This window comes from Pseudophryne corroboree, chromosome 11, assembly GCF_028390025.1.
Source record: "Pseudophryne corroboree isolate aPseCor3 chromosome 11, aPseCor3.hap2, whole genome shotgun sequence".
NCBI lineage: Eukaryota > Metazoa > Chordata > Amphibia > Anura > Myobatrachidae > Pseudophryne > Pseudophryne corroboree.
In genome coordinates, this window is record NC_086454.1 from 200,195,288 (window position 1) to 200,220,501 (window position 25,214).

A 25,214-nucleotide genomic window follows, 5' to 3' on the forward strand; every position below is an offset into this window, starting at 1 on the left:
CCCTACTCTTTTTGTCCCCCGTATTTTTTGCACCAGCACCAGGCGCAGAGCCCGGTGCTGGTTTTAAAAATACGGGGGATCCCCTGTCATTTTTCCCCCCGGACTTTTAGAACCAGGACCGGCTCGAAGAGCCCGAGGCTGGTTATGCTTTGGAGGGGGGACCCCACGCCATTTTTTTTCGGGATTTTACCATTCCATTTAAAAAATAAAATAAAAATAATATTTTAAAAAATATATAAATAATACTTGTGCCTCCAAAATAGACAAACCAAGTACCTAATCCCTTCTAATATAAATAGATATGCTATTACCAATAAAAAAAACACCAAAAAAAACACCTTTTAAATTTTTTTTATTAGATTCCCCCACCAAAGTGTGGCGGATTGAAAATGACGAATTTACTGTCTAAAAGCACTGTTGTCGAATTTCCAAAGTTCAATTGAATATACTTTTGGCGAATTGCTGCATTTGTACCATTGCAGAAATGTCGAATTTGACAAATGTCGAATTTCAAAAAGTCGCATTTTGAAAGTCCGTTTTTTTGACGGAAAGTACTGAATTGCATTGTTGATTTTTTTGGGGGGGGCGAAAAAGTCCAGTTTTTCGACAATTTCGGGAATTTGACCGCAATTGCATATACCCCATAGTATGTTTTGTTAAATATATCAAAACAAAAAAGGTCTCTTTTTTTAAATGTGTAATAATGCCTTGTAAAATCAGGGTTTCTGTAAGTGATACATAAATCCTTCCCTTTTACCTTTACAGTATGCAGATGTAATATAACAGTGCTTGTTCTGTTGCAATAACATATACCACTGTAAATGCAATTTCATGCTGACAACTAACGTGGGCATATTAACATGCTTTTGGGAAACTCGAAGGGTCTGATTCAGTTACCTGTGAGGACCCATAGTAGCCTTGCACATTATGTTTCGGGGAACCCAGATAATAGGTTGACACTAAAAAGGTCGACGGTCAATAGGTTATCCCCATGTGGTCGACATGAATTAGGTCAACATGATCAATGGGTCGACATGTAAAAGGGCAACAGTGCTTAAGGTTGACAGGTTAAAAAGGTTTATAAATTTGTGGGGTAGGGGGTATGGGGAGATCCGGAGCACTGGTATCTTACACAAATCAGTAATTATTTAATTTGAGAGGGAAGGGTATGTGTATCCACTAATGATATGTGTATAGGTGCCTGATAAGGCGCATGATATGTATTCAATTGTAGAGGTGGTCCCTGGAGAGTGTAGCAGTATGAATTACTGAGGCATGAAGCAGAAGAAAGAACTCTCTTGGCGGGGCAATCACCTATCTTATTTTTTAAGTTTGTAACTATTAAAACTTAACTATTATTAGTAATTATTACAATTGTTTGATAATCAATGACAAGACAAAACAAAACAAACAAATAACATATAAATAGACCATAATCTCTGGTTGTCTGTGTTGATTCACAAATTGCCCACAATTTCACACTTCCTATGCAGGTTTGAGGATGTAGCTAGTGTGTGATTAAATGTGATTCTGAGTTTCACGTGACCTTAGTTTATATGAAAACACTTGGTATGTTCCATAGGCAAGAGGTCAGTTGTGTTCTCTGTGACAGAATGTGAGGTAGCGTGTCTAACACCTAGGGGTATATGCAATTGCGGTCGAATTGCCGAAAATGTCGAAAAACGGGTCATTTTCGACACAAAAAAACCTGTCGAATTTGATTCGACAGTTCAATACAGTACTTTTCGATAAAAAAACTGCCGTTTCATTTTCGACTTTTGGCAATTCTACATTTTTTCAATTCGACATGTCTGCAATGTTAAAATGCGGCTTTTCGACAAAAGTATATTCAATTGAAGAATGTCGATTCGACAACAGTGCTTTTCGACAGACATTTCGTCAATTTCATTCCGCCTAATTTTCCTGTCGTGATCTAATAATTTTTTTTAATAACATGAATTTTTTGGTGCTTTTTTATTGCTAATAGCACATCTATTTATATTAGAAGGGATTATCTTCTTGGTTTGTCCTTAGGAGCCACAAGTATTTAATCGATTTTTTAAAAGAATATATTTTTTTTTTACTAACTACAATAATATGGAGAGATCAGTGCATGTTTTTCAGTTGGAAGGGGTGTGAACATGTTAAAATTCCTGAAAAAAAATGCGTGGGGTCCCCCCTCCTAAGCATAACCAGCCTCGGGCTCTTTGAGCCGGTCCTGGTTGTAAAAATACGGGGGGGAAAATGACAGGGGTTCCCCCGTATTTTAACAACCAGCACCGGGCTCTGCGCCTGGTCTTGGTGCCAAAAATACGGGGGACAAAAGACATAGGGGTCCCCTGTATTTTTAACACCAGCACCGAGCTCCACTAGCCAGAGAGAGAACCACAAGTACCAGCATGCGGGGGGAAAACGGGGCCGCCGGTACCTGTAGTTCTACTGCAAAAAAAATACCCAAATAAAAACAATACACAGACACCGTGACAGTATAACATTATTACATACATGCACACCAACATGCATACATACTTACCTATGTTGACACGAAGAGTCTGTCCCCTTCTCCATGTAGAATCCACGGGGTACCTGTAAATAAAATTATACTCACAACAATCCAGTGTAGATCGGTCCTCTGCTGGTACTTATAGTTATCCAAGTACCAGCTTGCGGGGGAGGCTTGCTGGGACTTGTAGTTCTGCTACAAAAAACAATATTCTTTTTTTTTACACAAAAGGCTGTCAGCCACCCATCCGCCGCCCTTGGATGGGGGGGACTGCCTCGGGCTTCACCCCTGGCCCTTGGGTGGCTGGAGGGGGGGGGCACCCCTTGATTTAAGGGGTCCCACTCCTCCAGGGTACCCCGGCCAGGGGTGACTAGTTGGGGATTTAATGCCACGGCCGCAGGGACCAATATAAAAGTGTCCCCCGGCTGTGGCATTATCTCTCTGGCTAGTGGAGCCCGGTGCTGGTGTTAAAAATACGGGGGACCCCTACGTCTTTTGCTCCCCGTATTTTTGGCTGGTTGTTAAAATACGGTGGAACCCCTGTCATTTTGTTTCCTGTATTTTTACAACCAGGACCGGCTCAAAGAGCCCGAGGCTGGTTATGCTTAGGAGGGGGGACCCCACGCATTTTTTTCCAGGATTTATTGAACACTTTTGTGCCGTCCATGAAGTCGAATCCAGGCCGCCCACTATTCGTCAATTAGTCCGTTTTTCAACAGCGGGACTGTCGAATCCGTTATTTATTGAATATGTCGATTTCGGGTCCCGGCGGGAGGGTTTCACCTGTTGAATTGTGTCGAATCCAAAAACGGTCGAATTCCAGCCGGAATTCGACCGCAATTGCATATACCCCCTAGTCTGCTGCTGACAGGGTGTAATGGTTAACTGCTTCACTAGATTATAACACTTGTACTATTCGTGCTGTTCAGGCAGCAAACATATATGATCAGTGGTAACAATGTATTGTGCAGTAGTTACTTGTCAGCAGACACTGCTTAATTTGTAACAAGTCATCAAGTAAAATTAATTTCTTCCAGATTTGTAACAAACTGTCAAATAAGAGAACTATACAGAGTTAACCAAGTTATTACTGAGGATATTTATCTCACAAATGGTATAATTGCACTCACAGTATAAACTAGGTTCTTACAGGTACATCATAAACATCCTATTAGCAGGGTATTCTGAATGAAAATTCAGGCATACTTATAGTATTTTAATGGTTACAAACTTAAAAAATAAGGTAGGCTTCTTACAAAAATGCTCACGCTCCGCTGAACGCACCTGGAGGAAATCTCACTCTCTGCCGGACTTCCTCCATTTCAAGTTTATTCTCTCCTCCTACAGCTCTGCTCTTTCCCTCGCCAAGCAATCCTTTTTCCAAGTACTCATCTCTTCTCAGTCATCCTGTCCACACCGTCTCTTTGAAACTTTCAACACTCTCCTTCGCACCCCTCCTCCTCCCCTCCCATCCTCCCTCACTGCCACTGACTTTGCCTCCTTCTTCATCGCCAAAATTGAGGATATCCGACATGACATCTCCCCCCCCGTCACCCCTCTGCTGTCCCCTGCCCCCATCATCCCTCCCCTCCATCTATCCCACCCTGTCCTCCTTCTGTCCCACTTCAGACAAGAAAGTCCACTCCCTCATCTTATCCCCCCCCTCCACCTGCCCCCTGGACCCCCCTCCCTCTTATCCTCTCCGCTCCCTCTCCCCCACTGCCTACTCCCACCTTGCTCACCTCTGTAACCTATCGCTCTCTACCGGCATCTTCCCCTCACCATTCAAACATGCTCTGGTATCACCTAACCTCGACCCTTCATAACCAACTAACTACCACCCCCTCTTCTCCCTTTCGCCTCCAAACTACTTGAACAACTGGTCTACAGCCATCTCATAAGCTACCTCTCTGACAACTCCATCCTCGATCCACTACAATCTGGCTTTCGCCCACTCCACTCCACTGAGACTGCCCTGGTGAAAGTCCCCAATGACCTGCTTTCGGCCAAATCCAGGGGCAACTTCTCTCTGCTCATCCTTCTGGACCTCTCTGCTGCCTTTGACACTGTGGATCATCCTCTCCTCCTCTGCACACTCCAAAACGCTGGCCTCTCTAGCACTGTCCTTGACTGGTTTTCTTCTTACCTCACTAACCGCTCCTTCTCTGTCTGCCTCTGGCACCACCTCACACCCTTCCATCCTTCCTGTTGGTGTCCCTCAGGGTTCTGTCCTTGGCCCCCTTCTGTTCTCCATGTATACCTCTTCCCTGGGTGCACTCATTAACTTCTTTGGCCTTCAATACCACCTCTATGCTGATGACGCACAATTCTACCTCTCCTCTCCTGATCTGTCCTCTCTCAGGTTTCCAGCTGCCTCTCAGCAATCTCCTCCTGGATGTCTGAGCGCTCTCTGAAGCTCAACATGGACAAAACTGAACTCATCATCTTTCCCCCATCCAGAGCAACACCCCTTACCAATATCTCTATCACTGTTGACAACACCACCATCTCCCCCGTTCCCCAACTCCGCTGCTTGGGTGTCACTCTTGACTCCTCCCTCTCCTTTGCACCCCACATCCAAGCTCTGGCACAATCCTGTCGGTTCCAGCTAAGCAACATTGCTCGCATCAGGCCATTTCTCTCCCAGAGTGCAACTAAACTTATCATGCACTCACTGGTCATCTCACGACTCGACTACTGCAATGTTCTCCTCACTGGTCTCTCTTGCTCCCCTCCAATCTGTCCTGAACTCTGCAACTAGGCTTATCTTCCTCTTCCGCCACTTCACATCTGCCACTCCCCTTTGACAAAATCTACACTGGCTCCCATTCCCCTACAGAATCCTCTTCAAACTCCTCACCCTCACATACAAGGCCATCTCTAAATCCACTGCTCCCTACATCTCCAACCTCCTCTCGTTTCATACTCCCTCCCGCCCCCTACGGTCGACCAATGACCGTCGCCTCTCCACCACCCTGGTCACTGCTTCCCATGCTCAATTTCAAGACTATGCCCGTGCAGCACCCCTTCAGTGGAATGCACTCTCCCACTCCATTAGACTCTCCCCGACCTTGCAAAGCTTCAAACGGGCACTAAAAATCCACCTATTCATCAAAGCATACCCTCCCGACGCATAACTGAGTCCTGAGGCCGCTCCTCCATCCCCCTGCCTCATGCCTTGAACATATCAGCTTTGCTTACATACTGATATCAGGCTACGTCCCGCTTGCTTGCACCTCATGTCATCTGTCTGTCGACCCTTCCCACTAGATTGTTAGCTCTTCAGAGCAGGGCCCTCTTTCCTCTTGTTATCTAAGCCCTCTTCTCGACACATTTCACTAGCAGTTCTCCCCTACTCAGTGACCATCTATACCCGCTTTTTCTTCTGCTGGTAAAGGCTCATCTCCATCGATGGCCACCAGCCCCTAGTAGTACGATGATCACTCCCTCACTACTTACATCATAGCTGTATTATGTCTTGAGAATTGTGGTGCTCTTTGTTACCTGTACTCTTATTTGTCATTAATTTACTGTAATGCTAAGTTTTGTCTCCCTGTACTGTCCTTTGTACGGCGCCGCGAAACACTTGTGGCGCCTTATAAATAAAATGTAATAATAATAGGTGAGTGCCCAGCTAAGAGAGTTCTTTCTCTTCATGCCTCAGTAATAGGGATAAAAGAGATAGAACATGCCCTGTATTGAGATGACAAATGAGAACAAGTGATCTATTGGAATAACAAAGAGGCGCCAGTTAAGTTGTTACTTCATTTTTTCTGATTTGCACAATAGGTACAAAAGGTTTACAGATTCAAATGGTCGACACACATTTTATGGATTCATTTTTTTCATACTTTGCCATCCATGTGGACTACGATTGGGATCAGTAACCTGTGCCGAGTGCAGTGTTTAGCTGAGCAAGGCACGTTCACGAAGCACCACGGAAACGAGCCATGCGAGGGGGCGCGGTATACTATTTGGGGTCACATGGTTAGCCATACAACATGACACCAAAAATGCAAAACAAAAGTGTGGACCTCTTTTGTGTCGACCATTTCCATGTCAACCTTTTCACTGTGTCAACCTTTTGTACCTGTTGACCTTTCCAGACACCTACCTTTTCACTGTCAACTTTTTGACCCAATCGACCATATTCATGTCGACCATTTGGGATTGACCTAGTGAACTCCGACCTAATGATCCACAGCAATGTTTTTGTGTATATTACCGGTAGTTATGGTAACATAATGAAACCATATTTGCGTGCACCATTATGAGTTGAGTGAAGATCATTACCTAAATCACATAGAAAAAAACATAATACATGGTGCTATTACCGGGACCTGAAGTTTGGTATTTCTCCTAGTCATCTTAAATAGCAGTTACATTGTTAACATGGTTGAAAAAAGACCAACGTCCGTCATTTTAAACCTATTCTTACATGGATTACCTTTGTTTTATCCAGAATAAGACAGAACAAAAACATTTACCAAGTTATCCTTATTGTGGAATATATATTCTCCATAATCGGAAATTAATTTCCTGGAGCAACTACCCTAATGTATAATGATATCTGATAGCTGGCGATAACTTTTCCTGTAAGAGAGGCATCCAGTCTATTTTTAAATGACCATCAATTGCTAGTAAAGTGTTCTGTAGTCTGACAGTGAAGAATTTCTTCCTATGTTACGGTGAAAATATATTTCCAATCCTAGTAGATGTCCTCTTGTTACCCGTATAGCGCTAAGTCTGAATAAATTACTTGTCCATACACTGAGTTGTACGCATCCAGACACACAGCCACATCTACACGTGCACTTGTTTTGCTGCTAGTCATCGTTATCATCCGCGTTTACTTGGGGTTCACTACGATATGCCGGCGGTTGGGCTCCCGGCGACCAGCATACCGGCGTCGGGAGCCCGACGGCCGGCTTACCGACAGTGTGGCGAGCGCAAATGAGCCCCTTGCGGGCTCGCTGCGCTCGCCACGCTACGGGCACGGTGGCGCGCCACACTATTTTATTCTTCCAGAATAAGTGTCGGTATGCCGGCTGTCGGTATGCCGGCTGTCGGGCTCCCGGCGCCGGTATGCTGGTCGCCGGGAGCCTGACCACCGGCATACTGAAGACCACCCGTTTACTTGCACTCGCTCTATTCTAAGCACAAAATATACAACTCCAACAGGCATAGTTTGGCCTTACACCTAGGCCATAGCCTGCATCAGTCTAAGCACACCCTCACTGTACTGTGCGCACATGAGTGTTCCGTTACAACCCTATGTCACTTCTTTGTTTGCAGTGTAGCTGTTATAGAAATGTGTCTCTCCATCGCCCATACTTGTATGTACCCATAAACATCTTAGTGATATTTGGTGGACCCCTTTCTTTGAAAGTAAAGCATTCATAACCTAGAACCAGAAATAACGACACTGAGACTTGAATTTTGGCAGAAAATTGCTAGCTATTTATTTGTCCCTATCCATTAGGAAACCTGTAATAAAGAAATTAATTTAATATGCCGCTCCAGCTGGCATATGGTGGCGACCCAAAAGAACGGCTCAATTAATCTGAATTAACTTTAAATAACTAACCCTATAAATTTACTAAAACTTACTATAAACCGGTAATAGGTGACAACTCAACCCCCACAGTGACTACCCACCGCTCCTGGGTGCCCTGCCGCTGCCTTCCCGGACGGGTGGTCAAGCGGCCATAAGTCGATGGAGGTGAGTGCACCTAAACCACAACAAACTGTAAAAACACTACAGTTTTCCCTACAATACAAAACTGCCGTTCTTTTCCGCCAATAAATAGCCAACGAAAACAGCCAACAACTTAAAGCCAAAGCCCACGTGCCACAAATTCTTAATACCAGGGCGGGAGGGTGGGAAAGCAAATCACCAAGAGACTTAAGATGGCCTCTCCTTCCCTATATATAGCAAACCCTCCCCCTAAAGAAGGCTGTACTTTCCTCACAGCTAGGTCCACCCCTCCCCAGATGTTTAACTCTTTCCTCTCCTATGCAGTCAATACTCTCTCCTAAACATCTTAGTGATATTTGGTGGACCCCTTTCTTTGAAAGTAAAGCATTCATAACCTAGAACCAGAAATAACGACACTGAGACTTGAATTTTGGCAGAAAATTGCTAGCTATTTATTTGTCCCTATCCATTAGGAAACCTGTAATAAAGAAATTAATTTAATATGCCGCTCCAGCTGGCATATGGTGGCGGCCCAAAAGAACGGCTCAATTAATCTGAATTAACTTTAAATAACTAACCCTATAAATTTACTAAAACTTACTATAAACCGGTAATAGGTGACAACTCAACCCCCACAGTGACTACCCACCGCTCCTGGGTGCCCTGCCGCTGCCTTCCCGGACAGGTGGTCAAGCGGCCATAAGTCGATGGAGGTGAGTGCACCTAAACCACAACAAACTGTAAAAACACTACAGTTTTCCCTACAATACAAAACTGCCGTTCTTTTCCGCCAACAGCGAAAGACTCATCCCCAAAGTCTTTCGCACCGCCACCATAAACCTACCCTAACTCCTGCAAAGCGAAACCTAGATCCTCCAGAAAAAACATCATCCCCTCATTGGATAGATGTACTCCATCGCGCCGGAAAAGGTGGCTGTCTCTGAACCGTATCCTCGGGTGGCGAACCACCCTCCCACCGTGGGACAGCACCCACTTTGCCACCGCTCCGTTCACCTTTTTCCGGGCCTCATCAATCTGGCGACCATCCGCCACACCCCTCCAACACAATCTTGGCACCATCATGGAAATAACCAACACACAATTGGTCCATGCCGCGGTCACACTTGCCAGATCCTGTATCATGGCCCACCGCAGATCCAAGGATGTCCTCTTCCCCAGGTCGTTGCCACCTAGATGGACAACCAAAACCCTAGGGACTCCATGCTTGCTGGCCTGACTCACTAACCTACTCCTCAGCTCACCCCACATCATTCCTCGCCAGCCAAGCCATCTGACACCCTGTGTTCCTAGCAATGCCTGAGACCCTTCCGAGGCCACAAACCTGGCCGCCCAGTAAATGTAAGAGTGGCCAACCACCCAAATGGGCAAATAGTCTCCGAACCATCCTGAAGGGAAAAAGAGGGGTAGAATTGATTACTAAGAGGCTTATTAATTGTTTATACTGAAGGATCTGCCAAAAAAGAAAACTTTAGATCTCGCCATTGCAGCAGTCACGGCCTAGCCGACTGCACCATGTTCCGTTGCCAATTTAAAGCGCAATTAAAGACACAAAGGGGAAGGATCAAATAAAACAAACAAAATAAAAAAGGGGGGGGGGGTATAAAATGGGAAACACATGTAATAACTCAGCTGGAGGTGAAACGTAAAGACCTGCTGAGGGACTCTGATTAGACCAAATTAGCCGAATTATAGATTAGAATTCAGTCCGTCAAGTCAGGCAAAAAATCGCAAATAACTCCAGACCCCCGCTGCCGACTCATGCCAGCAACGGCGAGTAGCTAATCCCTGAGTAGGATAAAAAAGGGGGAACACCAACAGACGCACAACACCATAAAATCACAGAACTGGAACATCGTAATACATTGCCATTTAAACAAAGCCCCAAGCGCAAACCGACCTCTCATGTGACGGGGCGAATATATCGTCTGTAACTTGACGACTTCCATCGCCCCACCGCTTGGATTTCAGTTCTGGAGCAACCCGCCGCAGCAGCCGACGTCGCTGCGCCTATGCGAAAGGAATGGGTACCGAAAGCAGTGGGTGGGAGGCCCAAGCCCGCCAAACAACGACTCAGCATCCAACGAAACTGGTATTTCGTGACTGGCAGCCCATCATAATGCAACAGCCAAGACCCCTCCTTAACGGGTCGCACCACCACATATTGCCTTGCCAGCCAACTGGGCAAACGCTCTCCTCTAGCGCTGGAACCATTGTAACCCAGCGCCCTCTCCCCACTTGATCCGTCTTGGAGCGTCGCAACCTGCACAGCAAGGGCCTCTCACCCACTACCACGTCCCCGACCAGCATGCGCGAATCTGCTCTCTTGGAAGGCGCTACCAACTCAGAAACTCGAAAGGCCCCGTGGTAAGCCATTGAGAACGCCAAACTAAACAAAAGCGTCTCAAACCTGGACGACGCGACTCGCCCTACCGCCTCGATGACGGCTGGCAACAAAGCCGCATCGATGGGCCGCCTCCTATCCGGTGGCGACGGCGCAACTCGCGCCCACCCTTTCATTGCCTTCCGCAGAACCTCGCTTTTCGGTACGTCAGGGACGCCTCGCAGCTTGCAGAAAAATGAGATGCCTGCCAAATACCGCGATACCACTGCTCGTGACCTACCGGAGACGTAAAGCTGCCACATAAAAGAAAGCATCAGCCGATGCCTACTCTTACCTTGATGCTGACGCCCTTGGACAAACTCCTCCCATTCACTCCAAGCTTGTTCGTAAGCCTTGAGCGTGGCTGGCGCTACTGACCGCAACGCTAGACCCTCCAGTCCGGCCCGATCACCTGCCAAACCTAACCGGGACAATGAAAACCTTGCTCGTTGGCCTCAGGTGCCAACAACCAACACCTCTCCCACTGTCCTCGCGACAAAGCGTCGACAATCCCATTCTCCAAACCGGGCACATGTTGCGCGCGGAACCACAGGTTCCTACGCAAGCATGTCAAAAGCAATTGCCCTAGCACCCGCATAACCACCAACGACTTTGCCCTCTGGTTATTAATCGCATGCACCACGCCCAGATAATCGCATCTAAACAAAATGCTGCGATTAGCCAGCCGATCGCCCCAGACCTCCAACGCCACCATAATGGGAAAAACTCCAGAAGCAAAAGGTCCTTCGTGAAACCCCCGCGATGCCATTCTGCCGGCCACGAGGCCGCGCACCAAGATCCCTCCAGATGGCAACCGAATCCAGAGGCGCCCGCTGCGTCGGTGAACAGCTGCAACCTAGCGCTGTCCGCCATTGGGGCCTGCCATATACACACCCCGTTGAAGTCCTCGAGGAACGAGGCCCATATTGCCAAATCCCTCTTAATCTCTGAGGACAAACGCACGAAATGGTGCGTTCTGGCACACCCCGCAGTCGCCCTTCACAGCTTCCGGCAGTACACACCTAAAAGCGAACTCAAATGAGCCGGAAGGCGCCTGGAGCCTTCTTAGGAACCACCCCCACTGGAGAGATGACCAAGTCATCCCCCGAAGGAACACGCCGCGTTGTTAAACGTGAAACATTTTCCTTTTGTGGTGGCACGCCCCCCTGCGCGGACTGCCGACCTACCTGACTTGGCCAATCCGCCGTCCGCGCCGAACCACTGGGAGGACGACCCTGCGTGGTGCCCGTCCGCCCCCGGCTTCCGGGGCTCCTCCGCCTGTAGCGAAGCCCGGGTGACCTTGAGCCCAACCTCAACGTCCTTGAACCCGAAGTCCATGACCTGCAAACCTTCCTGTTGTTCCCTGAATTCCTGATCGTACCTGCGCCACTCCGATCCCGAAGACGTGCGCTGCATGTCATGTACGAGATGCAGGTACCTAATTATATTCGTGTGCTCTGCCGGCCTGTACTCCAGGTAAGATGCCGCGAAGACCCAGAACCCGGCCAGGCAATTATCGAAGGTACGGAATGCCTCAGCCCCGATGCCCTTCTTTGCGCCGCCACCTTATACTCTTTCTTCGCGACCTTCGTCAATACGAACACGTCCACGAAGTCCCCCCTCCAAATCTTCTTGCGGCAGCTATCTCGCAGCCCCCGCAGTACAGCAGTATAGACGAATCGCACGACACCGGGCAAATTGCGAGCTTCTTGGCCCTACGCGCTTCCTCGCTAAGCCGCTTGCGCCTGTTCCGCTGCCCTCTTGGCGAATTTATGCCCGCTTCTTTGCCCTAGTTGTGCTACTGACTTCGGACGCCTGTGACGACATTGAAGATGAGGAAGAGGAAGAACTACGCGAACTAGAGCTCGTGGAGGAACCCGAATACCGACTGCACCACCTTACCTGATGCCGCCGACTGCCCCGACATGGAATCTTCCGGCACGTCCAAATCGTTGCCTTCCTCCTCGAAATCTGCCATCGCCTCATCCCCGAGCTCCCTTGAAAAAGAGGAAGAAGCGGAGGACCCCTCCAGCACTCGCGGCACATGCCGCGGCCTCAGTGCTGGGGGCGCTGCGGCCGTGAGCTCCCCCGCGTCCTGCCCTGGACCCTGTTGTAATTCTGCGGCGACCGTCCCGAGCTCACGGCAGGCGCGTGCCACCCGCTGCGCCGCCATAGCCCGCAGCCCGCCGGAACGAACAGCCGTTCTAGGGGAGGCAGCTGCGGCTAGCGGCCCTAACACCTTCACCGCTGTGGCCAGGGCCGAGCCAGCGCTCCGGAGGGGTCGTGACTGCCCCAAAACGCGGTCCTGGGTCCTTCGCCGGGGCCCGCGTGCGACCACGCACTCGCCGCCCGACATGCGTGTGCCGGGCATCCGACGCACGCTGCCCTTGCGGGAAAGCGGAGGCACCGCTGTCGACGCCCGCACTGCCCTCGCCTCCGAATTTGTCCCCGCTTCCCGTGTATCGGAACTATCCGATGCCGCAGAGGGGGGGGACCGCCGCGAGCTCCTGCGGCGCGTGCAGCAGCCCCGCGGCCACTAACCCATTCCCTGTCCCCCCTCCTCCCCCGCAGGCCGCTAGATTCCGGCCCTGGGGGAGTGATCTGAAAAGACCGGGAACCCCACGGGGCAGCAGAGCGCGCGCGCGCACTGCTCCGCTTTCAGTGGACACGGGCTCGCGCACCCGGTGACCTCTTGCTGCCGCACCCCTTCTCCTTGGTATCGCACTGCCCTGCCAGTGATCATAATTGCCCTGTCTCCCCTCTCCCCCCGGCTCCCGCCGGACTCCGGCTGCCTGGGAGATAGCAGGGGAGACAGCAGGGCCGGCGGCGCTGCTGCGCACACACGTGCGCGGCTAGCGGCGCCAGAGGCGAGCGTGGGCGCGCGCGCACCTCGGGCGCGCGCCCCACTGCTCTCTGTCACCACAAGGCCTCTTGTCTGGGCTCCTGCATTAAGAGCTCCATTAGCTTAACCTGGTTGATCACTGCCTCTCCCCCTCCCTCCCCGCTCCACACCGTGTTCCGGCTGCGGGGGAGAGGGCTGAGGAGACAAGGAGGAAAGCGGCGCCGCTGCGCGCACACGTGCGCGAGCGGCGCCGCCGGAGCCGCGCGTGCGTCCCACCGCTTCCGGTCCGTGCTCTCTCAGCCGAAGCGTTTGGGGATGACGCCGTGCGAGGCCCTGCGACAGGCCTCGCTCGGCTGGCCACCGTACCCCGCCCAGTGCCCTCCCCCCGCCTGGAACCACTAGCCGGCCCCGGCAAGGGGGAAGAGCTGGGCATCGAACTCAGTCTCCGGTCCCTGGATGAGCGCCTGGCGCGGCGCGCTCCCGCGGGCACCCGGCACTGGGGCTTCCCCGGCCATGCCCGGAGGCAAGGGCTGCTGCCCGCCCACCTCCGGGCGGCCTGACTCCCTCTCTGATCCTCCTTGTCGGCCGCTCCCGCCAGTCACATCCGGCCCGGCTTCCGCCAGATCCCTCGAGGAGGCCCTAGGAGACGGGACGCCGTCCCCAGGGCCAGCCAGCTCGCCCCCGGAACCAGCCCCCACCGCCCGATGAGCGGTAACGGGCTGGGGTCCCGGCGGACCGTCGTGGGCGAGTGGCAGCCAGAGCACTGATGTGTGACCTAAATGCAGGGAGCTGACAATAGAGATGGCTACTGACTCTCTGTCTCAACACAGTGACTCGAATCATCAGGAAGTGTGAATGACTCGAGTCACTCACTGTTTCATGAGTGGAGACAGCAGCAGCAGCAGCTTCTCTCAGACAGAGGGAGGAAACTCTGTGTCCTTCAGTCAGTGTGTTCTGCTGTCTTTAGCTGTGATTGGCCAGAGGCTATACCAGGTGACACCCAGTGGGAGGGGGGAGGGAGCAGTCACGACTCACCAGTCAGTGAGTGCTCTGCTGCTGTGCCTGATCCATGTCATGAATCATGATTCATCCTGAGTCTGCCAGTGAGTGAGACAGTTGTACACTGTGTAGACTCAGTGACTCAGTGGATGAATCTGATTCATGCAGCAGGAGGTGGAGCCCCTGTGGTACAGGGCTCTCGGCTCAGTGCTCACTGATCCTGCTCAGTGTGATTGTGGGTGGCAAACTCCCTGCAGGCTAGATAGTGGATAATATAATAAATCCAAGGCCACCTAAAATCATCCAATTAGCAAAGTATGCAAGATAAAAAAAAAAAAAAACGTTTTTATTTGGTTTAGTTACAGAATGAATGATGTGTTTCATGGCTGTTAAGCTTTCTCTCCTCAGCCAAAAGTAATGTCATATTCTATAACTAGTATGCAATAAGTGGTTATTAATAATATATCAACATAACAGTAAATCTATGTTAACATATTATTAACAATCAGGGCATAAGCAGCTGCCTCCCCCAGATACACTGTACAATCACTGCAGCTGAATAACTCCATGAGTCCAGCACTGATCCTCCAGCACTGGCAACTCACTGATTCATGTGCAGTCCCTGCAACACATTCCACTACAGATGAGTCATGACTCATGTGCCGAGACACTGACTCCAGACACTTCACTGAACTGAGTCATGTGTCTCAGCTCAGTTCAGTGAATCACTTTGCCCATGACTAGCTGACAAAACACTGAAATGTATAAATCCGAAAAAGAAAATGGGGGGATTCTGCAAAGCAGCACTCACCCCAAAGCAAATCACCAAGAGACTTAAGATGGCCTCTCCTTCCCTATATATAGCAAACCCTCCCCCTAAAGAAGGCTGTACTTTCCTCACAGCTAGGTCCACCCCTCCCCAGATGTTTAACTCTTTCCTCTCCTATGCAGTCAATACTCTCTCCTTTTTGGAGTATGCACATCATGCACATTCATGCAAACTAGTGTGCACTCAGTTGTGCATAAGCCTTGTATGTTCACATCTGGATACATAGATTTCTAGAATGCTTTATAATGAAGTACCCCAAATCTAAAATACAATGTGGAGTTTTGCAGTCTGGGACCTTGCAACATTCCCCAAGTAGTAATCATTACCTTACCAGGGCAGAGTTAATTGTGTTCCATGTACTCTTGTTAGCAAGCTGCGTGCAAGTAATGGACTGCAGGTAGCTTTTAAGTTCTGCACTTTAAAAACTATAAAACATGGCTTCATTTCCTAGGGTCAGTAAATGTGTGTGATGAAACATTATTTGCTTCTGATAAGCATTACATTGCTGGTCTTATTTTATTTCTAGTTTCAAGATTATCACAGCTTTGTCCTTCATGGTTGTACTGTTGGAAACCCGGTCTTGGAGCGATTCATAGCCCTTTTCAATAGTGTTTCTCAGTGGATCCAACTTATGGTGCTCAGCAAACCTACTCCACAACAGAGGGCAGCTGTCATTAAGCAGTTTGTGCAGGTTGCAGAGGTATGTACTGTATGCAGCTAGTGATTTGCCATACTGATGTCTCAGGCATGTCTAAGCTATAAATGGAAACACAAATATTTTCCTGTACACTCAAATCCTTGGCACGTGAGGGGAAGGTTTGTGATGCCTCATTAGGTAAGTGTTTGAGGGTCTTCTTAAATGTATACATTGAATATATGAATAACCTTTTTTAGTACCTAAGGTGTTATTTTAAATTAACAACTGCTTCTTTACTACAGAAACTTCTGGAGCTTCAAAACTTTAACACCCTTATGTCTGTTGTTGGCGGTCTCAGCCACAGCTCCATTTCCCGTCTGAAGGAAACGCAATCCCATGTGTGCGCAGAAACCACTAAGGTAATTGGAGTATGTTTTCTGCATCATGAGGCTCTCTCTCTTTATGTATGAATGTACTGTATGTATGTATGTATGTATGCATGCGTATGTGTATATATATTTCTGCAGCGGGGTCAGAGCTGGCCCTAACCAATATGATGCCCTAGGCAAGATTTTGGCTGGTGCCCCCTAGCACCGCCACTAGTTCTGCAGGAGATGCCTGGCATGAGTCAGCTGGCAGCTCTGCTAACGTCGGGCGACTTTGTTTATGAAAATGCTACTTATTTGCATTACTATGTGGCTAGGGCGCACAAGCAGCTTCTGCTGATTAAAATGATATGCAGCATGCCTATATTCTGTGTTCGACTGCGGCTGTATCTGCATACGAAATGCTACATTGCAGTGATTTCCAGGAATACACTGCAATGTAGCATTCGTATGCAGATACAGCCGGAGTCACACACAGAATATAGGCATGCCGCATATCATTTTAATAAGTAGAAGCTGCTTGTGCCCCTAAGCATACCAAATGCCCTAGGTATTTGCCTAGTTTGCCTATGCCTAAGGACGGCTCTGAGCGGGGTCCACAGGGGATAACATCGGGGTGTAGAGTTGGATCTTGATCCGCGCCACCAACAGGCTAAAGCTTTGACTGTCCCCGCCTCCTCTATAGCCCTGCCTCCAGGCACTGGAGCTCAGTTTGTAAGTTGGTGCCTGCAGTGCAGGTCACTAACAGGTGGGGCTGCGCTAGGCAGCCCTGAAAAGACCTTTTTAGAAGACTTCAAGGGCCGCAGCACTTTCTATGTCTTAATAACATGCTGTGCTGTGGCTCCATCACCTCCCTCAGCAGCGGAGACACACCGGTTTTTCAGGAACACCACTGTGTCACACAGGGACTATATCCACCAGGGCAAGGAGCACAGGTCGGATTTATTAAAATACGTTTGTAAAAGGCTCCACAGTACCCGGTGGTGAAGTCCAGAAGAGGGGATAAGGCGCTGACCTGTAGCCCCTCCTCCAGCTCTGGGCGCCGTCTACTGCTGGTGTTCCCGCCCTGGAGCTGCATCTCTCCCTCACTCCCTGAAGATATTTTGGCGCCATTACATAGCTGGGCTGATCTCCGGAACTGCTGGACACTGTCTCCTCTGTAAATCTGCATGTGTCTTCAGCGCTGTGCATTTACAGACACTTAAGTATTCTACATGTCATTTTAGACAGTGTTAGTTAAGAACAAGTGTACTGCTATCTGAATATTTAGTACAAGTATTCTGTGATATACATCCAGTGTTTGCTGTGCATGGTTATATCTGTGTACATACATACCTATATGTGATTACTAGTCCTGTGCAGTTTTATTGTTTCTATGTAATAATTCCTGCATTGTACCTGTGACTGAGTCTGCCTGTAGCTGCTGTGTGGATTCCATTCTTGTGTATCACACGTTTGCTATCGCTTTATTCTGTACTCTGGGGAACCACTGTAGGTGTGTCCGGGTCTAATATAATATATAGTGCTATACAGGGTATACTGTTTGCAGAGGCGGATTGGCCACAGGGAAGATTCCCGGTAGGCCGGCGCACCCGCGGGGCCTGTTTTGTTTGAGGTCATGTGGTCCTATTTATAGACATAATGAATAAGATGCCAAACAATTTGCATATATGAAAATGACTTTGCCACTTAGCCTGTGATTGCCGATGATCTAGTGTATGCTCTGTCTGCCTGCTTGGCTGACATATAAGATTGAGTGAATAGTGATTGGGATACGGTTGGTGTAATAAGCAAGAAAATATATCTTTCTAAAGAATTATATAGTTTCCTAAATTCTAAAGGTGTATCATATAATGTGCTCATAATATTTAATTTTATTTCCTTTTAACTTCCCCTTGATGCTGGACATCCCCACTATCTCTAAAGTCTTGGGGGGATGGTGCTGCTGCCATGGCCCATGGCCTCTGGTGCTGCCCAAGTGGGGCCACTAGTACAAATATTTCCAGGGCCGCTTTTTGTTCCCAATCCGTCCCTGTTTGTATTTCTCACTGTGTTTTTCAGTCACCCCACATCACTTAAATCCTCTGTTTGTGCGCTGTATTTACTGTCACAAAACACAGGGGATTCTTTGCTGGTTTTTGTGTTTGTCTGGCTATATTGTACTGTTACGTCCTAAGGCTACATCCCATACAATGGGGGACATGTACTAAGCAGTGATTAAATTGGAGAAGTGAGCCAGTGGAGAAGTGGCCCATGGCAACCAATCAGCTGCTCTGTATAGTTTGAAAGTATGCAAATTATAAATGTTACATCAATGCTGATTGGTTGCCATGGGCAACTGCTCCTCTGGCTCACTTCTCCACTTTTATCACTGCTTAGTACATGTCCCCCAATGTCTGCTACACAGGACGGGACATCCGCGTATGCTCCTACATCATGCAGTGCTGTCGTCATGGATTCACCAGTGGGAGAAGTGTTAGCTGCTGGTTCAGGCGCTTGGGGTCATACATCTCCCAGTCCATCTGTGGCACCTGTGGTCAATCAGACCCACCTTGGGCAGCTTTTTCAAATATGCTGACTATGCTGGTATCGCGTCTCATGCCCCCTGTGGGGCCTCCTGTGCCACTACAGCCACATATTGTCCCTTTAGTTAATCCGCCATGGGCGGATACTTTGTCTACCATTTACAGCAATTAAATCAGACTTTAGTTAGTCAAAAGTCCACCCCACGTTCCTCTGGGGCGAAGGGGTCATCTAAGCAGGCAATTTCTTCCTCACAATCCACTAATATTTCGGATTATTCTTCCAATGAAGATGGGGAATATACTGATCCGTCAGACACTGATACAGTTGCTTCTGATGAGGAATCTACAACCCAGGTTGATGTTCCTGACCTTGTGGAGGCTATCAAGCTGATTCTTCAAATTGATGATATTGAGCCTCCTGTTACATCTAAGAAACCTGATAAGTTTAAACGTCAGAAGGTTGCTAAAGTAGTTTTACCACATTCTGACCTTTTATTTGACATTCGTCAGGAATCCTGGTCATCTCCAGGAAATAAGTTTTCCCTGTCTAAAGAGATGCTAGCTCGTTATCCTATCCCTGCGGAGTTGAGTAACAAGTGGGAAACTCCACCACCGGTGGACTCTCATGTCGCCCGTCTTGTGGTGTCATCTACTCTGCCTGTCACCACTGTCACCTCACTGAAGGAACCAACAGATAAGTGTGTGGAGGGATGCCTGAAGTCTATTTACACTCTTACCGGTGCTGTACATAGACCCACTATGGCTGCCGATAGTACGGCGAAAGGTATTGAAGCATGGGTTCAGGCAATAGAGGATGAGCTACCTCAGTATTTTTCTGACACTGCCAGACAATATCTGTCATATATTACCACAGCCTCTCACTATATCCAGGAGGCGGCCTCTGATGGTCATGGCGGCCAAGGCATCTACTATGTCTATCCTGGCTCACCGGATTCTGTGGTTGAGATCCTGGAAAGTGGACCTGGACTCTAAAAAGACCTTAGAGGTACTTCCTTTCAAGGGAGACATACATTTTGGGGATGATCTGAACAAGATTGTGACTGACTTGGCGACTGCCAAGACTGCGTTTCTCCCATGTACTAATCCTTCTGCTCAGAAGGCTAAGAGTAGCACTTTATGTTCCTTTCAACCTCCAAGTAAAGCAAAAGGTCAGGCATACCCGAAACAGGCTCGTACTTCCAAAACCACTAAGCCCAAATCTAAACAATCCTGGGCCGCCCGTCAGCCTGCTTCCAAACAAGGCAAGCCTGCTGCATGATGGGGCAGGCCTCTCCCTGGAGGACACCAGGGTGGGAGGCTGGCTTCTGCAGTTCGCCCAGGCCTGGTTAAAGACCACTTCAGACGCCTGGGTGTGGGAAGTTGTCTCTCACGGGTACGCAGTCTCTTTCAAGAGACATCCCCCTCGCCAGTTCTGTTCAACGGTTAATCCTTCGAAAATGTTGAAAGCGCAAGCTCTACATCTGGTTGTACAATCCCTCCTGGAAACAGGAGTGGTAGTGCCGGTACCTCTGTCCCAGAGAGGCAGGGGATACTATTCGACCCTGTTTCTAGTTCCGAAACTGAATGGGTCTTTCCGGTCTATCTTCAATCTCAAATCATTGAACAAGTTTGTAAAGTGTTCAAATTACATATAGAAACTCTGTGCTCTATTGTGCTGGCCATGGAACCCGAGGACTATATGGTATCCCTGGACATACAGGATGCTTACCTGCAAATACCTATTGCCATTTCGCATCAGCAATATCTGCGGTTTTCTATTGGCAACCTTCATTTTCACCAAGATCATGGCCGTGATGACGGCTTTCCTCCGTCGTCAGGGAATCGGGATCCTGCCGTATCTGGACAGCTTGCTGAATCTGGCAAACTCCCAAGATGTCCTCCTCAGTCAACTGAAGATATCGGTCCTACAAGCCCAAGGGTAGCTCATCAATTGGAAGAAGTCCTTGCTGGTCCCTGCTCGGACCATTTGAGACCTGATCCGATGAGGCAGGCCGTCCCATTTTGAAAGGATTAACCTCTGTAGAGGACGGGAATGCTGGTGCACCTGGGGGCGCTGCTGGACACACTCAGACAAAGTTTCTGTATCCGAAGAAGGTCCTGAAACTTCTGGAAAAGATCAGATGCTTCCTCTCTCGCCAGAGAGTGTCTGTACACTCAGCGATGCAAGTACTAGGCCTCATGGTGTCGGTCTTCGACATGGTGGAATACGCTCAATTTCATTCCCGTCCTCTACAGAGGTTAATCCTTTCAAAATGGGATGGCCTGCCTCATCGGATCAGGTCTCAAATGATCTCCTTGACTCCGTAGGTTCGTCTGTCACTGAGCTGGTGGCTACAGGACCAACAGTTGAGCAAGGGCCATCCCTTCTGGATCTCCAACTGGGTCCTCCTGACAACGGACATCAGTCTGCGAGGTTGGGGCGCGGTGTTGGAGCAACACTCTCTCCTTGGTCGGTGGACCAGGGAGGAATCTCTCCTCCCAATTTAACGTTCTGGAATTGCGAGCAGTGTTGAATGCGTTTACACTTTCCTTGCCTCCAGTACAGAACAAGCCTGTTCAAGTACAGTCAGACAACGTCACCATGGTGGCGTACATAAATCATCAAGGCGGCACTCAAAGCCGCATGGCAATGATGGAAGTGTCAAAAATCCTCCAATGGGCGGAACGTTATCTGCCAGCCATATCGCCAGTGTTCATTCTGGGGGTCCTCAACTGGGAAGCGGACTTCCTCAGTCATCAGGACATGCATGCCGGAGAGTCTTCATCTCGAAGTCTTTCAACTCCTAGTTGACAAGTGGGGCCTACCAAATGTAGACCTGATGGCATCTCGACACAATCACAAGGTACCGGTCTTTGGAGCAAGGATAAGGGATCCTCAAGCAGCGTTCGTGGATGCACTAGCAATTCCATGGAATGTTCAGCTGCCATATGTGTTCCCTCCTGTTTCACTCCTGCCCAGCAAGAAGGAGGAATACTACTTCTAGTCGCTCCAGCGTGGCCCAGACATTATTGGTTCTCAGACCTGCAGGGTCTCTTGATAGAGTGTCCTCTTCTACTTCCTCAGTTTCCAACCTCCTTGTTCAAGGTCTGTGTCTGCCCAGACCTGGCCAGTCTGGCTTTGACGGCGTGGCTCTTGAAGCATCACTCCTGAGAGTAAACGGATTCTCTGAGGCGGTCATTCAAACTATGTTGTAAGCCCTAAAACCAGCTTCGGCTCGGATTTATTACAGGGTCTGGAATTCTTACTTCACCTGGTGTGCTGCTAAGAATTATGATGCATATACTTTCAAACCTTCCAGACTATTGGCTTTTCTACAGCAAGGCCTAGATTTGGGCCTTTGTTTGGCCTCCCTCAAGGTTCATATATCTGCCTTGTCCGTGTGGTTTCAGATAAAACTTGCATCTCTTCCTGACGTTCACACTTTCATTCAGGGTGTTCTACGGATTCAGCCTCCCTATGTCCCTCCTGTGGCTACATGGGATCTGTCTGTCATGTTGAATGCCCTACAAGAGTCTCCATTTGAACCTCTTGAGTCTGTGGACCTTAAATGCCTTATGTTAAGGTCGTATTTCTCTTGGCTATTGCCTCTGCTAGGAGGGTGTCGGAATTAGGCGCTTTGTCCTATCGTCCACCCTTTCTGATTTTTCACTGTGGCCGGGCTGTTCTTCAAACTCGCCCTGGTTATTTGCCCAAGGTGGTATCATCTTTTCACCTTAACCAAGAGATTGTGGTTCCGGCCTTCACCTCTTCTAGTCTATCCTCCAAAGAAAATTCTTTGGATGTGGTACGGGCTCTCCGTGTTCATGTGGAAAGAACGGCCTCCATCAGGAGGTCGTATTTCTTTTTTCTACAGTTTGGTTTTCACAAACATTGCTGGCCTGCGAATAAGCAACCCTTGGCCAGATGGATTAGAATGGTGATTGCACAAGCTTATGCGCAGGCTGGGCTCCCAGCTCCTGCTGCTATAGAGGCCCATTCTACTCAGTCACTTGGATATTCTTGGGCGGCCCGCAGAACAATTGTGCAAGACGGCTACATGGTCCTCTGTGAACACATTTATCAGGTTCTATGCCTTTGATACTTCCGCCTCCCAGGATGCTTCATTTGGACGCCGGGTTTTTGTGCCCTCTGCAGTGTGTCCCCTCCCATGAGGAACTGCTTTAGGACATCCCCAATGTTATTCCCTGTGAAATACCAGTGTACCCCGCTGTAGAAAAGGAGATTTATGGTAGACTTACCATTGTTAAATCTCTTTCTGCGAGGTACACTGGATTCCACGGGGCGCCCACCCTGACGCACTTACTGTAGCTTCTTTGGGTTTGTATGGCATTAGCCGCTAGTCCCTTCTCCTGTCGTGAGATGTGGTTCTATGTGACTAACATCTACTGTCTCTCTTGCCTGCTACTGCATTGGATTGGTTAACAAAACTGAGCTCCAGTGCCTAGAGGCAGGGCTGTAGAGGAGGCGGTGCAGTGCATCCTGTGAACAGTCAAAGCTTTAGTCTGTTGGTGCCACGGATCAAGATCGAACTCTACACCCTGATGTTATTCACTGTGGAATCCAGTGTACCTCGCAGAAAGATTTAACAATGGTAAGTCTACCATAAATCTGTCTGTCTCTCTCTCTCATATATATACACTGCTCAAAAAAATAAAGGGAACACTTAAGCAACACAATATAACTCCAAGTCAATCACACTTCTGTGAAATCAATCTGTCCACTTGGGAAGCAACACTGATTGACAATCAATTTCACATGCTGTTGTGCAAATGGAATAGACAACAGGTGGGAATTATAGACAATTAGCAAGACACCCCCAATAAAGGAGTTGTTCTGCAGGTGGTGACCACAGACCACTTCTCAGCTTCTATGCTTTCTGGCTGATGTTTTGGTCACTTTTGAAAGCTGGCGGTGCTTTCACTCTAGTGGTAGCATGAGACGGAGTCTACAACCCACACAAGTGGCTCAGGTAGTGCAGCTCATCCAGGATGGCACATCAATGCGAGCTGTGGCAAGAAGGTTTGCTGTGTCTGTCAGCATAGTGTCCAGAGTATGGAGGCGCTACCAGGAGACAGGCCAGTACATCAGGATACGTGGAGGAGGCCGTAGGAGGGCAACAACCCAGCAGCAGAACCGCTACCTCCGCCTTTGTGCAAGGAGGAACAGGAGGAGCACTGTCAGAGCCCTGCAAAATGACCTCCAGCAAGCCACAAATGTGCATGTGTCTACTCAGACTCCATGAGGGTGGTATGAGGGCCCGACGTCCACAGGTGGGGGTTGTGCTTACAGCCCACCACCGTACAGGACGTTTGGCATTTGCCAGAGAACACCAAGATTGGCAAATTTCGCCACTGGCGCCCTGTGCTCTTCACAGATGAAAGCAGGTTCTCACTGAGCACATGTGACAGAGTCTGGAGACGCCAAGGAGAACGTTCTGCTGCCTGCAACATCCTCCAGCATGACCGGTTTGGCAGTGGGTCAGTAATGGTGTGGGGTGGCATTTCTTTGGGGGGCCGCACAGCCCTCCATGTGCTCGCCAGAGGCAGCCTGACTGCCATTAGGTACCGAGATGAGATCCTCAGACCCCTTGTGAGACCATATGCTGGTGGGGTTGGCCCTGGGTTCCTCCTAATGCAAGACAATGCTAGACCTCATGTGGCTGGAGTGTGTCAGCAGTTCCTGCAAGACGAAGGCATTGATGCTATGGACTGGCCCGCCCGTTCCCCAGACCCGAATCCAATTGTGCACATCTGGAACATCATGTCTCGCTCCATCCACCAACGCCACATTGCACCACAGACTGTCCAGGAGTTGGCGGATGCTTTAGTCCAGGTCTGGGAGGAGATCCCTCAGGAGACCATCCGCCACCTCATCAGGAGCATGACCAGGCGTTGCAGGGAGGTCATACAGGCACGTGGAGGCCACACACACTACTGAGCCTCATTTTGACTTGTTTTAAGTACATTACATCAAAGTTGGATCAGCCTGTAGTGTGTTTTTCCACTTTCATTTTGAGTGTGACTCCAAATCCAGACCTCCATGGGTTAATAAATTTGATTTCCATTGATAATTTTCGTGTGATTTTGTTGTTGGCATATTCAACTATGTAAAGAACAAAGTATTTAATAAGAATATTTCATTCATTCAGATCTAGAATGTGTTGTTTTAGTGTTCCCTTTATTTTTTTGAGCAGTGTGTGTGTGTGTGTGTGTGTGTGTGTGTGTGTGTGTGTGTGTGTATATATATATATATATATATATATATATACATATACAGTAAGTGTTTTTTTCACGGGTGGTCTTCAGTATGCCGACTGACGGGATCCCGGCGCACAGTATACCGGCGCCGGAATCCCGACTGCCGGCATACCGA

At 48.8% G+C, this 25,214-nt stretch overlaps 1 protein-coding gene across 6 annotated transcripts in view; it reads left to right on the top strand.

Moving 5' to 3' along the window:
* The window catches only part of RASGRP2 (RAS guanyl releasing protein 2), a 432,595-nt gene that overhangs the window by 224,292 nt on the left and 183,089 nt on the right, over positions 1 to 25,214 (top strand). For all 6 annotated transcript variants that reach the window (XM_063945210.1, XM_063945215.1, XM_063945211.1 and 3 more), the window contains 2 exons: positions 15,799 to 15,972; positions 16,212 to 16,328. In XM_063945210.1, the coding sequence (XP_063801280.1) occupies positions 15,799 to 15,972; positions 16,212 to 16,328 (291 nt within the window). The remainder of the gene's footprint in view (positions 1 to 15,798; positions 15,973 to 16,211; positions 16,329 to 25,214) is intronic.